The sequence below is a fragment of the Lepidochelys olivacea genome, assembly GCF_965140295.1.
Source record: "Lepidochelys olivacea isolate rLepOli2 genome assembly, chromosome: 24".
NCBI lineage: Eukaryota > Metazoa > Chordata > Testudines > Cheloniidae > Lepidochelys > Lepidochelys olivacea.
This window is the reverse complement of record NC_140434.1, coordinates 209,541-223,694: the sequence shown is the minus strand read 5'-3', so window position 1 is coordinate 223,694 and position 14,154 is coordinate 209,541. Positions and strand designations below refer to the sequence as shown.

Here is a 14,154-nt window from a genome sequence, read left to right as displayed (position 1 = left end):
GGATATTCCCCCCCCACCCCCCGCCAGGCACGGCCCCCCCGCCCCCCGCCGGCACGGGCCCTGGCTGTCAGGGATCCCCCCGCCTCTCGCCCGCCCCCAGGCACAGGCCTGGCTGTCAGGGATTCCCCGTACGTATCCACGGCCCAGGAGAGGGGGCTGGTGAGGGCCCGGGCGCCGCATGCGTGGGTTGTTGAGCATCCTGTTTATCGGGGACGGGACGGGGCGGGGCCCCTAACGCGGACCCCCTGCCCAGGCTCCCCTCCCCCCCGGTCTCCGGGCCTGTGGAGGCTCCGGTCCCCGCCCGGCCCAGTCCGACACGACCCCCTCCTCACCGTGTCAGCGACAATACGGCCAAGGCCGGGGCCGGGTTCCTCCGCGCCGCATCCTCCCGGCCGCCCTCACGGACGGGGCCAGGGCGGGACCCGGACCAGCCCGCCGCCGCTTCAGCCCCTTCTCAGAGAGCCGAAGCAGCGAAACCAAAATGGCGGCGGCAGGCGCCAGCGGCAGCTCCAACCTCAGCGCGAGCGAGCGCCTCGTACCCCGCCCTCCTCGCGCCTGTCCACGCCCCCAGCAGACACACCCCCTGCTTTGCTGGGCCCCGCCTCCTCTGCAGATCCCATTCCCTTCCAGGGCCGGGGGAGGCTGAGGGCGGGTTTAATCTGCTGGGGGCGGGGCTCAGAGAACTCGGCTCCCCATTTCCGCGCGTTTTTGTTCCCCTTGCTGGTTTGACCTTTCGGAGCATCCGTAGTAAGCAGATCCCTTCATGACTTCCGTTTCTTCCCGTGTAAGATGGCGGCGCCCAGGGGCGCGCTGGGAGAGTTGTGAGCGGTCTAGTGGCTTGTGCGGGGTCCCCATCTGCCGGTGAGGCCTCGCGGGGTCCTGTGCTTGGGTGAGCGAGAGAGGCCCTCCGGCACGCGGGCAGCTGTATCCCGCGGTTCCCCCGCGTTTGGGGAGGGGCTGCCACCACCCCGGCTGGGGACGCTCGCGGGACGGTGATGAAGCGTGTACTTGCCCCTGCGGAACCCGTGGCGACGCGAATGGGGTCCTAAGACGGCTCGGTTGTCAGGGGCCCAGGGAGGCAGCCGCCCAGCCCGCAGCACCGCTCCGGCGTGGCGGGGCAGTGCTGGGTCTCAAGAGTTTTCAGAGGCCTCAGCTACGGGCTCCCGAAAGTTCCGGGGAGAGCGAGCCAGAAACACCCATCGGTACAATGGAGCTGGGACCCCAACCTGAGGGCTAGTGGCTTTGGGGGGCAGGGCGCCAAGTTTAACGCCCTCTACCCCGGCCCTCACTCATGGTGTCTTTTGCTTTTACCCCCCATTTATATTTGTTCACTCTCTACAGGATCTTCCCTTTGCTATGACCTCTTCTCTATCTTCCCCCACCCAGTAGTGTTGCCCTTTGGAGTCTCACTGGATCCCAGCTTGGTCCACCCATGCTGTTGCTTTGACTCACAGTGTGAACTCTGGCACACCTGCCACTTGTCAGTTATATTTGGCTCCTAATGTGTCTTCCTTGTTGCCCTCTCAGTAATTTCCACCTTTTCCCTCCAAATGCTATGAACCTTCGGGTCCCAGTATCCCTTTGCCACTCTTCTGAAAGGGCCTTCACCCCCAACAAATCTGAAAGCCTCAGATTTTGGTGTTTTGAAGAACCTTTGCAATTTGGCTGACTCAATGTTCCTATTCATAACAGACACAGCAGTGGATATGCTCAATGATTCCCAAGTGGCCACTGATTGAAAATTAACCAGTATCTTCAGTTCTTGCTGCTGCTTTTGGGACCTCTATGGGCAGCAGTGACACTGATAGTCTGATCACTCTGTGCTGCAACCTGTGAAAGCTCTGAATAGACTAAACACTGGAGCTAGTCACTGGAGAAAGGTGAAGCTATAGTAGGATCTGGGAACGGTACCTTGGCAGAACTGTCGGCATTTTCACTTTCCTTGCCCTCTGGGTAGATTGCAGCCACCATTTTTTACAACAGTCTGAGACTGCTATTTTTTATTCTTTGCCTGTGAGATATCTGAAACCTTTGTGTGTGCATGTTGGGTAGTGTGAGAGGGAGAGATTGATGGGACACATTAGAAGAGTATGGTAAAGAGATATTTGGGGAGGAGCAGAGGGAGAGCAGATGTGAGTGGGGTAGAGAATATAGTGTAGGGAGAGAGGAGATTCACTATGTGAATCTGCCATGGAGGGTGTGTGAAGGAAAGTCACTGTGCTTCTCCTGCCATATCATTTCCTTTTGGGGTTCTTGAATCCCCATGGTAAATGTAAATACACCAGTACTAAACATCCAGTTTTTAAAGCTTCTAAAGAATCTTGTTTTTCAGATTAATGTAGGGAGGGAGACACCAGATTAGGATTTCTCTGAGGTGAAGATGCTTGTATATGTAACCTTCAGGCTACTTCATAGAGAGAGTTTTCACTGATAAATTAATTGTGTGGCTGAGATGCCTCCAAAATTTCTTGCTGTTTACTTTTTAAAATTACTATTCACAAGCAATTTCAAAATAAGGTGCAAACTTTAACAGTGAGGGTAACTACCGTAGGAACAATTTACCTACTAACATGGTGGATTCTCCATCACTTGAAGTCTTTAAATCAAGATTAGATATCTGTCTAAAAGATATGTAATAGCTCAAATAAAAGTTGTTTGATGCAGAAATTATTGGGTGAGGTTCTTTGGCTTATCTTATTCAGGAGGGCAAACTAGATAGTCAGAATGGTCCCTTCTGGCCTTGAATTCTATGTCTCAGTGAGCTGCCTCTTGCTCTCCAGAACCAGCAGTAGTTGGTGTAGGGCCTTGTAATGATCTTCTGTGACACGCCCCCCCACAAACTCACTCACATATATGGTGGTTCAAAACTATGCCCGATTTGAGATGGATTCTCTATGACTTGAGGAGGCTTCCAAGTAGCACAGTTAATGCTGCTGCTCTGAAAGTAGTCTCAAAAGACTGAATTCAGGTTTCTTCAGTGGCAGAATGCGAGTAGCATCCTGGGTTGTTTTTGAACTTAGTCCTTATTTTAATAAGACCAGGCACAAGTCCGTGAAATAGCTGTTTATAGTAGAGAAGTTCATGACTCCTCGACAAAGGGGTTAAACTCTTGTGAAAAAGTTGAATTACTCCTTTCTGTTCCTCACCAATGTCTTGTTATCATTCTATGTGCTGGAGAGTAGAATGAGCTAAGAATTTCAGCAAGTTTTATGTGGCAAAACAAAAACTTGCTCTTTTAAATTTGTTTCTTGCTGATTGTTCAGTGTGAGATCAGAGCGCCTCTTTACAAGGCTAATGTCATCCTTCCTTAAGTGTTCAGTTATTTTCCTTCCTCCTCAGCATAATGAGAATTCCAGATACGATTCCACCCAGTTAGTAACCTTTGTCTTCCTTCATAAATTAGCTTTTGTGTTTCCTCTGTGCAGAAGCTGTTAACCACAGGAAGATCAGCAGCTATTGGTTCCTGAAAGTCATCCACTCCTGAGAGGTTGGTGTCTTGCTTTGAATGTATTATATAATAACTTCTCACAAGTGCAGGGTTTTTTAAATCTGTTACATTTTGTGTTGTGTTCTCACATGCCCTTTAGGATAGTGCTATGAAGACAGCCTTGAGCACAAATATCCTGATTGATTTTTGGGACCCTCTGTTCTTTCCTCAATCTGTCTATTGTGCATTTTGCTGCTTTTCCTTCTGTCATGGTAACCAAAGCTAGCTGTTGAGAAACAAACTCTGACAGATGGAGGAGCAGGAGCGAATTGAGAAGCTTTCTATGTCTCCTAGTGTTGTCTTGCACGATTTCTGCTTCATACTATCTAGTAATATTAAACTGACTTCCCTTATTCAGAAAGGGGATCATCTTTTGAGTCTGCCTGTTAAAATCATAAGGAAATGGGAATATCCATCCTTCAAGATAGCTGAGCGCAAGACCTAGGCTTTCAGTCTTTAAAGCTACTTATCAAGTATGGTGCTTATTGCAAATGTTTCTGCAAAATATCCTTCTTCATTAGATGTAACTGTTATGCTGTCCCCCAAGGCAGTGCTGCTGTTTTAATAACCTCCTTTACTGCTGTGAAGCACATACACACCACCTGATGCTTTGTCAGAATCCTATTTATCTATTTAGATGGTAAGCTCGTTGGGCAGAAACAGTTTGTCCTCTATGTTGGGTATAGTTGACACTAAACAAAAATCATATATTTCCCAAAGTCCTTCACCTTGGGATTTGGGAGATGCTTACATATCAAGTTTTTGTGTGATATTTGACATTTTTAGCTAACTTTTTGAAGAGCGTGGACATAGGATTCTGAGTAAAGGAAAATCAATTGCTTGCAAATAGTTCTAAAGCCAGAAGGAGACAGTGCAAAGTTTTTCTTCATTCTCATTGACATAAGAAATAATTTATGCCCAACTGGATACATGGTTAACCTGACTTCATTTATTCTCTTGGGAGCTCACTAGGATTCTCTCTTCATGGAACAGGCTCACAGCATGACTGATTAGAGAGAAGACGGAAGAAGAGCTCTCTGTAAGCTCGAAAGCTTGTTTCTCTCACCAGCAGAAGTTGGTTCAATAAAAGATATTTCCTCACCCACTTTCTCTCTCTCTCTCTCATATCCTGGGACCAGCAGGGCTACAATAACACTGTAGACACCATGGCTGATTACAGTTCCTAAGACACGCATTTGACAACTTGATAGGAGAGATCAGATATTGTGAGTTGCTGTGAGTAAACTCCACTCTTGTCTCTGCAGGGATAATGCTGAGAAGTGTGAAAGGAGTGATCTGCCAGGGGCCCAAGGTGAGTCCTGCACTGGCTCTGTGAAGCATATCCTTTGCTGGATCTCCGTCTTGAGATCTGGAATGATTATCACTATAAAGGGTCCAGAATGCTATTTTTCACATTATACTGCATAATATAAGTCATTTTGAAAACAGAAAATCTGCTGGATTTGCACTAAAGTCATCCTTTCTCAAGAACATTGAGCAGCACTACCCTTGGTAAGAAGATCCACTACTGATGATGGCCTTGATTCTTTACTGTGCCTCCCGAGGAGGTATGGCCCAAGAAGGCGGGTAAAGATGGGGCAAAGATGGCTTTTGTATGCTCTTTACACCTCTGGGCTTGGCTGCAAGCCTATCTGCCCCCTGTGTGACTCAGAACAACTCTAGGGGGCCACTTATGGGTCATGCTCTTGCCTAAAGTAGCTGAAGTGCAGAGTAATGTGGTCCTGCTCTGGCCTGGCATGCCCCTATCCTTGGGTCACTGTCAGAAGTAGAATCATGGGGTCATCTTAATGACCTTACGTTTGCTAGGGTTTTGTCCCTGGGGACTTTCTGTTCTGCGTTTTGTCCCTGGGGGCCAATTAAATTGGTTCTGTGGCCCTTTTATGGCAAACAGCAGCACAGTTGTGAGGGCCTTTGTCTTCAGAAAGATTTAACCCTCAGAATAACAGCCTTTTGCATGTCAGTCTAGTCATGTGACTACCTTCCAGCAGCTCTTATGGCCTTTAAATCTCAAATGTTCTGTGACTGAGGAATGTAACTTCATCTGTCAGCAAACCTGCAACCCTAAATTGTTCCAAGTGGCCAGGAAGCAGGCTCCCAGCTTCTGAATGCAAATGGATTATAACGGCAGTTCATCTTGCCTGTTTTCAAGCTGTAAAGTTTTGTGAATTTATGGTTTAATTGTAGGATTTTTACCTGCTTGTGTGTAGACTAGGAATTTAAAAGTCAGGGCTGGACTGAAGCATAGACACTTTAGGCCCATATCAAGGTCCCCATCTCCTGGAGCCAAGTTACATCAGACTCTAAGCTGTTTTTTGAAAAAAAGTAAGGGTTTGTCTACATGAAGTTTTTGTACCAATTGAACTGCTTGAAACCAGTATAGTTAAAGCAAGCAATACCCCTCCTTGCGTGGATGCAGTTACACTGGTATAAAGGTACCTTCATACCAATAGAACTCATCCATATTAGGTGGTTATATTGCTTAGGTGCTTTAACTTTTGGTAAAAAGTACTGTCCCTAGCCGAAAAGGTGAAGTTTGGTACTACACCAAACTGTACACAACTATATGGAAAAAATACCGGGTCTAAGTTTCTAGCCCTTGTGATGGCAAAGAAAAGCCTGAATATGTGAACCAAATAAAACCAAGACAACAATTCCTTCCAGAGTACAGACAGCATGAAAAAATGAGGTATGAACTGCTCTGTGCATCTCAACTAGGTGCTAACTCCAAGACCCAGTGCTGGGTGGTTAAGGAAATGCCAATGCCACCCCAGAAAAGGACTCTGTGTAGCAGGAGGAGAAGAGTGCAGTGGGCCCACCAACCCTACCCAAGAAGATTCATCCAAGTTGCTAGGGGTCCTCCTTACTGCTATCTCTGCCTTTCTGGGAAGTAAGGAGGGGGCTTAGTGCCACAGCCCTGCCTATTTATGGATAGAGTCCAGAGTCTGTCTGTTTTGCACTAAATACTCCATTGCATCACTAGCTCAAAGATTACACTTGCACACTCAGCATGTGTGTCAGTACACTAGTCTGGGGATACAAACAATGAGCAGGATTTAAAGACCTAGTGCACTACCTCAAAATGTAAAATCTACAGTTTTGTGAACACAATACTAATGCATTAGCTTTGCCCATCTGGGGTGAATCGTGAAGAGGGTCTTCTAGTTGTTTGTTCTGTTTATATCAGGGTGACCTCTTTTGAGATGACTTCTAAATGCTCTTTTGTCAAGAACTGTATCATTCCTGTGCTGCAGAGGGAGAATATACAAACTGTTTCCGGAGACAAGATTCCTGTTGTGCAGTGCAATATTTATCACTGAGACCTGCATAGAATGTAGGGAATCGCTTTTATGGTGATTTATTGAATAAGTGCATGGCAAGTGAGATGCAGGGATTCATATAGAAACAGCTCCACCTTATGGCTTTTGGCTTCTTGATTTAGCATGGTTGTAGGTGGCTTGCCATTTAAGAGGTTTGAGTTAGATTACTGTCTTCTGGCAGACAGCAATTTAATATAAATGCCACTTGCTAGGACTGAGATAAATTATGTTGAGATCGTGTTTGAACAGCTTGTTCAATTTACATACCTGCTTTTCAAAATTAATTAAATGAGATCCTATGATGAACTGAAGATATGAATACACAAGTATTCCATGTGAATAGCTTTACAGCCTTGAGGGTGAAGTTGTGAGCTATCATCGTTCTTGCCCCCACTATAAGGGGCCAAGCTGTGCCTTGTTGTTTTAAAAAGTCAAGGCATGTAGTGTGTATATTAACGGTGGTCTAGGAGTAAACCTTTTATGGTACAAAATAAAAATAAAGCTTTAAAATTCCCCTAACAATAACTGGTTTCAGAGTAGCAGCTGTGTTGGTCTGTATTCGCAAAAAGAAAAGGAGTACTTGTGGCACCTTAGAGACAAATTTATTTGAGCATAAGCTTTTGTGAGCTACAGCTCACCTCATCAGATGCATGCTGTGGAAAATACAAACAATAACTGGCAATCTTTCAGTCCCTCTTCTTGGCTCGTTTGCTGTCTGTGACATAAGAATCTGTCAGTTCCAAGGACTGAGTGACATTTGTTGCTCCCATACAGGAGCATCATTACATGTAGATTGGGGGAAAAGGAACCCTTGGTAGTCCAATGCCTAGTGAGTTACTGTTGATTTTCTCTCTTCGCCAATGGTAACTCCTTCTGAACATGAGACTGAAAATGTTTATTTTCACGTGGAACAAAGTGACAGTTTGAAGACTTGATTTTGTTGATGTTGAATTATTGTAGAATATTGGGCATGTTTTAGTTTAATCACTTAAGTGTTTTGCAAAATCGAATTGACCAATAAACTGCAGTGAACTCAGAAAATGCAGATGTGTATCCTTAAAGTTCTAGGACAGTAGTTAGAGCTGTTGCATTATGTTTTGGGGTAGATTGGTACCCATCACTCAAGGGGCTTGTAGTTTGGTTGTCTATCCATTCTAACATATTTAGATGGACTTTGTGTCCAGGTATATTAAAAATTGCATCTATGGGATGGTGCAGAAAGGAGTCCCTAAATGGAAACTGCCAAAGCAGTGTGACGAACGAGGAATGTTGTGCAGGTGATCCTAAGAAATACATCATGCTATCTCATGCCTTTTGGATCATGTGTCTTTGGGACAAAGAGAATTGTCTTCACTTCATGTAGTATCCAAGCTTTACTGAGGCCGTGGGATTTCGCTTTAGGAAAAGTGGAATTAGCAGTCCTGGTCTCAAAGCTGTGTAAAAATGGAACCAAATTCCTGAGATGAGCTATATATCTTATCCTGTTTACTGGAAGACTTATGTGGGCAGGCATTGGGAGGAGTGGGATGGGGAGCAGGAAGTCTGCCAAAAGGTCTTGGTTATCCTGGCTTGTCTATAGAGAGCTTAGAATTTGGCTTTCATTCAAGCAATGATGGATGTGGGGGAGGGGGAATCTGTGGTGCTTTCGGGGAGGGAGTCAATAGCAGGCTAGTGCAATAACTTTTTTCATTTCTGTGACCCAGGCCAAGATTTGAACCCAGTTTACTAAGTCCTGACTTGTCTACATCACTGATCAGCCACACATTGTGAAGCTCTTTGAAGTCTCAGCAGGAGAGATGCATATTTGAGAAGCAGGGGATGTTGCAGGGCAGGCTTGAGCTGCATTGGCAGGGCTGTGAGGGAGGGAGTCAGGACCGAAACAGCATGAGCGGTAGATAGTTGAAACTGAGGTACCGTTGGCAGAGACTGGGAGGTTGTGGGGATGGGAAGGACTAGAACTGCAGGGGTTATACCAGGTCATGCCTGAGGTGTACTAGCAGAGCAGGGAAAGGTACTTTCACAGCCCCAGTTGTTGACACTGCTTAACTCAAGTGAGTGCTCTTAGTTCCTTGCTCTCACAAGCACTAAAATAAGTCATACATCTTTAGATGAAAAGAAAATCTTTTAAAATTAATAAATAAGTAAATAATGGCCAAATGAGACATCTCTCCAAATTGTGTGATGCTAAGGAGAAAAGGGCACCCTTGGGGCAAATAGAGACCACCAGCCATATGATGATAAACCTGAAGATTGATGGTATAAACATGGAGGTGCTTACCTGCATAATGCCCGCTATTACTAAGGTTAGTTAAATATGTAGAGTGGAGAATACAAACTGGTTTTGTTCCTTCCCTAAGCAGAGAGACCTGAAATGCTGAATCAGGAGCACAGTCATATTTAATTTGGATGTGGGTTAATCTGAGTGTTCTGCTTTCTTCTAAGCCCTGTGATGCCTTTCAGGTGACCCCACGTAAGACTCTCAAATGCTGATGTCAGAAAAGCTGCATGAAACAATGTGGAATTAAAGCAGCTGTTCTGTGTCTAAATCTTGGTGTTTTGGCTTTACATAGTGCTGCTCTCATCTGTGCTGGGGAACAAATGGACTGTACAGGAATGCAAAGCAGGAAACTGCTTTCTTTGTGTCTTGAGTTGGAGACAGCAACTGTTGCTGTCTGTAATACTTAAGCAGGTTTTCATTTCTCTTTGTTTTGGCCTCTCCTCAGCCTCTCTGCCCTGAGTGTGTGGGACAATTTATTCACTGTGTTATCTCTGAGCTCAGCTTCTACATTCACCTTCAACATTTTCTTTCACCTTGGCCTACTCGAATCATAGAATATCAGGGTTGGAAGGGACCTCAGGAGGTCATCTAGTCCAACCCCTTGCTCAAAAGCAGGACCCATCCCCAATTAAATCATCCCAGCCAAGGCTTTGTCAAGCCTGACCTTAAAAACTTCTAAGGAAGGAGATTCCACCACCTCCCTAGGCAATGCATTCCAGTGTTTCACCACCCTCCTAGTGAAAAAGTTTTTCCTAATATCCAACCTAAACCTCCCGCACTGCAACTTGAGACCATTACTCCTTGTCCTGTCCTCTTCCACCACTGAGAATAGTCTAGAACCATCCTCTCTGGAACTACCTCTCAGGTAGTTGAAAGCAGCTATCAAATCCCCCCTCATTCTTCTCTTCTGCAGACTAAACAATCCCAGTTCTCTCAGCCTCTCCTCATAAGTCATGTGTTCCAGACCCCTAATCATTTTTGTTGCCCTTCGCTGGACTCTCTCCAATTTATCCATATCCTTCTTGTAGTATGGAGCCCAAAACTGGACACAGTACTCCAGATGAGGCCTCACCAATGTCGAACAGAGGGGGACGATCACGTCCCTCGATCTGCTCGCTGTGCCCCTACTTATACATCCCAAAATGCCATTGGCCTTCTTGGCAACAAGGGCACACTGCTGACTCATATCCAGCTTCTCGTCCACTGTCACCCCTAGGTCCTTTTCCGCAGAAAATCTCTTCTAAATCTAAATCTCTACTAAAATCTCTTCTTTTTATTCCTTGCTACCCTTAATCCCCTGCCCTCTCTGGTTAGGATTTACAGGCACGCTTCATGAGTTTCCTATAGAGTAGCTTGTATTCGCTCAGCTGGCTGTTTGTTTCTCCTTCATAGTTCTGTTTTAATGAAAAATTCTGTATGCTGGGACACAGTTATCCAGGAAATCAATGCAATGAGTTCAATTATAAATACCAAATAGTGGGCAGTGCTGCATTAATCCCACAGTAATTGAAGCGATTATGGATTACTAGGCAGCTTGAATTTGCAAGGTACTAGCTGCCATTCATCACTGTAGGCAGAAACCTTGCAGGAACTTCTCAGCTATAAGACTTTAATGGCTGCACTGTGCTCTTGAGCTGTCCTTAATGAGATAAAAACAACCAGGAGTCCGGTGGCACTTTAAAGACTAACAGATATATTTGGGCATAAGCTTTCATGGGTAAAAAATGCATGGAGAGAAAATTACAGATACAGGCATAGATAGATATTGGCACATGAAGAGAAGGGAGTTGACCTTCAACATTGGTTCTCCATTTGTAAGGTAATTCAGTCAGAATGGATGTAGTCCGCTCCCATTAAGGACCGCTATTATCTATATCTGGCTATTTGGACTCTCTCCTCAGACCCTATGCTACCAGCACTCCTAGCTATCTTCGAGACACCACTGACTTCCTGAGGAAACTACAATGCATTGGTGATCTTCCTGAAAACACCATCCTGGCCACCATGGTTGTAGAAGCTCTTTACACGAATATTCCACACGAGGATGGTCTACAAGCTGTCAGGAACAGTATCCCTGATGTGGCCACAGCACACTTGGTGGCTGAGCTTTGTGACTTTGTCCTCACCCACAACCATTTCAGTTTTGGAGACAACTTATACCTTCAAGTCAGCACACTACTCTGGGTACCCACATGACCCCACAGTATGTCAACGTTTTTATGGCTGACTTAGAACAATGCTTCCTCAGCTCTCGTCCCCTAATGCCCCTACTCTACTTACGCTACATTGACATCTTCTTCATCATCATGGACCCACGGGAAGGAGGCCCTTGAAGAGTTCCACCTGGATTTCAACAATTTCCACCCCACCATCAACCTCAGCCTGGACCAGTCCACACAAGAGATCCACTTCCTGGACACTACAGTGCGAATAAGTGGTGTCACATAAACACCATCCTATACCGGAAACCTACTGACCGCTATACTTACCTACATGCCTCCAGCTTCCATCCAGGACACATCACATGATCCATTGTCTACAGCCAAGTCCTAAGATACAACCGCATTTGCTCTAATTCCTCAGACAGAGACACACACTTACAAGATCTCTATCAAGCATTCTTAAAACTACAATACCCACCTGGGAGAAGTGAGGAAGCAGATTGACAGAGCGAGATGGGTACCCAGAAGTCACTTAAAACAGGACAGGCCCAACAAGGAAAATAACAGAACACCACTGGCCATCACGTAGAGCCCCCAGCTAAAACCTCTCCAGCTCATCATCCACGATCTACAACCTATCCTGGAACACGATCACCGACTCTCACAGGCCTTGGGAGGCAGGCCAATCCTCGCTTACAGACAGCCCCCCAACCTGAAGCAAATACTCACCAGCAACTACACACCACACCACAGAAACACTAACCCAGGAATCAATCCTTGTAACAAACCCTGTTGCCTTCTCTGTCCCCATATCTACTCTAGCGACGTCATCATAGGACCCAAACACACCAGCCACACCATCAGGGGCTCATTCACCTGCACATCTACTAATGTGATATATGCCAGCAATGCCGCTCTGCCATGTACATGGTCCAAACTGGACAGTCTCTATGTAAAAGGATAAATGGACAAATCAGACATCAGGAATGGTAACATACAAAAGCCAGTAGGAGAACACTTCAATCTCCCTGGGCATTCAATAACCTATTTAAAAGTAGCCATTCTTCAACAAAAAAAACTTCAAAAACAGACTTCAAAGAAAAACTGTAGAACTATGGGTTTCAGAGTAACAGCCGTGTTAGTCTGTATTCGCAAAAAGAAAAGGAGGACTTGTGGCACCTTAGAGACTAACAAATTTATTTGAGCATAAGCTTTCGTGAGCTACAGCTCACTTCATCAGATGCATTCAGTGAATGAACAGGAATGGAGTCTTAGAACTTAATAAGTAATCTAGCTAGATATGCATTAGATTCTGTTTTCTTCAAATGGCTGAGAAAATAAGCTGTGCTGAATGGAATGGATATTCCTGTTTTGTGTCTTTTTGTAACTTAAGGTTTTGCCTAGAGGGATTCTCTATGTTTTGAATCTAATTACCCTGTAAGGTATTTACCATCCTGATTTTACAGAGGTGATTCTTTTTACTTCTATTAAAATTCTTCTTTTAAGAAACTGAATGCTTTTTCATTGTTCTTAAGATCCAAGGGTTTGGGTCTGTGGTCACCTATGCAAACTGGTGAGGATTTTTATCAAACCTTCCCCAGGAAAAGGGGGGTAAGATTTGGGAGGATTTTGCGGGGAAAGACGTTTCCAAACTAACTCTTTCCCAGTAACCGGTGTTAGATGTTTGGTGGTGGCAGCGAAAGTCCAAGGGCAAAAGGTAAAATAGTTTGTACCTTGGGGAAGTTTTAACCTAAGCTGGTAAAAGTAAGCTTAGGAGGTTTTCATGCAGGTCCCCACATCTGTACCCTGAATGTATCCGATGAAGTGAGCTGTAGCTCATGAAAGCTTATGCTCAAATAAATTTTTTAGTCTCTAAGGTGCCACAAGTACTCCTTTTCTTTTTGTAGAACTACAATTCATTTGCAAACTTAACACCATCAGTTTTGGCTTGAATAGGGACTGGGAGTGGCTGACTCACTACAAAAGCAATTTTCCCTCTCTTGGTATTGACACCTCTTCATCAATTATTGGGAGTGGACCACATCCATCCTGACTGAATTGGCCTTCAACATTGGTTCTCCACTTGTAAGGTTATTCCCTTCTCTTCATGTGCCAGTATATATTTATGCCTGTATCTATAATTTTCACTCCATGCATCTGAAGAAGTGGGTTTTTTACCCACGAAAGTTTATGCCCAAATAAATCTGTTTAGTCTTTAAGGTGCCACTGGACTCCTCGTTGTTTTTGTGGATACAGACTAACATGGCTACCCCTGTGATACTTAATGGGATAACTCATTTAGGTAGAGAGCTCAGCTCTGTAAGGGTGGCAGATGGACTTAAGTGAATTGAAGGGGTTTAGAAAGATGCAATTGAACTTGCAGTACAGCTATACATAACATTGAGCTTTACACAATGAATTTCCTATGTATTCTAATTGCTGTGACCCCTACTTCCAGAGTAGGGCATGTTACATTGACTCTTCCCTGATGTGTCTAGTACGTGTGTAAAGCTACAACTGATAACTGGATTTTTGCATGTAATTATGATCTTTCAATTGCTGAGAAATGTTTTTCCTCTGTAGTTGGATTCTGGATATTTTCTCCATGCCAGTGCCAGGGCTTGGTTAAGTGCTGCAGTTAATCAGGATGCCCAAATCCCAGCAGAGAAACCCAGAGCAGTATTCCGCACCAATGAGAGCAACCCGGTGAGTTACTACCATATTTACTATTATGTCAACTAGCCAGTACCCTAAGTGCGTCAGAGTCTGTTCTTGGGCACCCTGGACCCACTGACTGAGATCACATGCTACTTATGAGTGGAAATGAAGGGAGTAGGTAGTTTTTCATAATAACCATGCCCTGCTCCTGTAGGGTGTGAATAACAAACC

At 45.0% G+C, this 14,154-nt stretch overlaps 2 protein-coding genes across 3 annotated transcripts in view; one reads left to right on the top strand and one right to left on the bottom strand.

Moving 5' to 3' along the window:
- The window catches only part of ASH1L (ASH1 like histone lysine methyltransferase), a 155,867-nt gene extending 155,367 nt beyond the window's left edge, over nt 1-500 (bottom strand). Inside the window, exon 1 of the mRNA XM_084613398.1 lies at nt 333-500. The gene's annotated coding sequence lies outside the window, so the exon portion shown is untranslated. The remainder of the gene's footprint in view (nt 1-332) is intronic.
- A 230-nt stretch (nt 501-730) lies between these two features.
- Nucleotides 731-14,154, top strand: part of DAP3 (death associated protein 3) — a 30,105-nt gene continuing 16,681 nt past the window's right edge. The window contains exons 1-4 of one of the 2 annotated variants that reach the window (XM_084613307.1): nt 731-861; nt 3,426-3,487; nt 4,753-4,799; nt 13,849-13,971. In XM_084613307.1, coding sequence (XP_084469433.1) covers nt 4,758-4,799; nt 13,849-13,971 — 165 coding nt within the window. In that variant the 5' untranslated portion in view covers nt 731-861; nt 3,426-3,487; nt 4,753-4,757. Of the gene's footprint in view, nt 890-3,425; nt 3,488-4,752; nt 4,800-13,848; nt 13,972-14,154 lie in introns of both variants that reach the window. The other variant, XM_084613306.1, reaches the window with a different exon arrangement.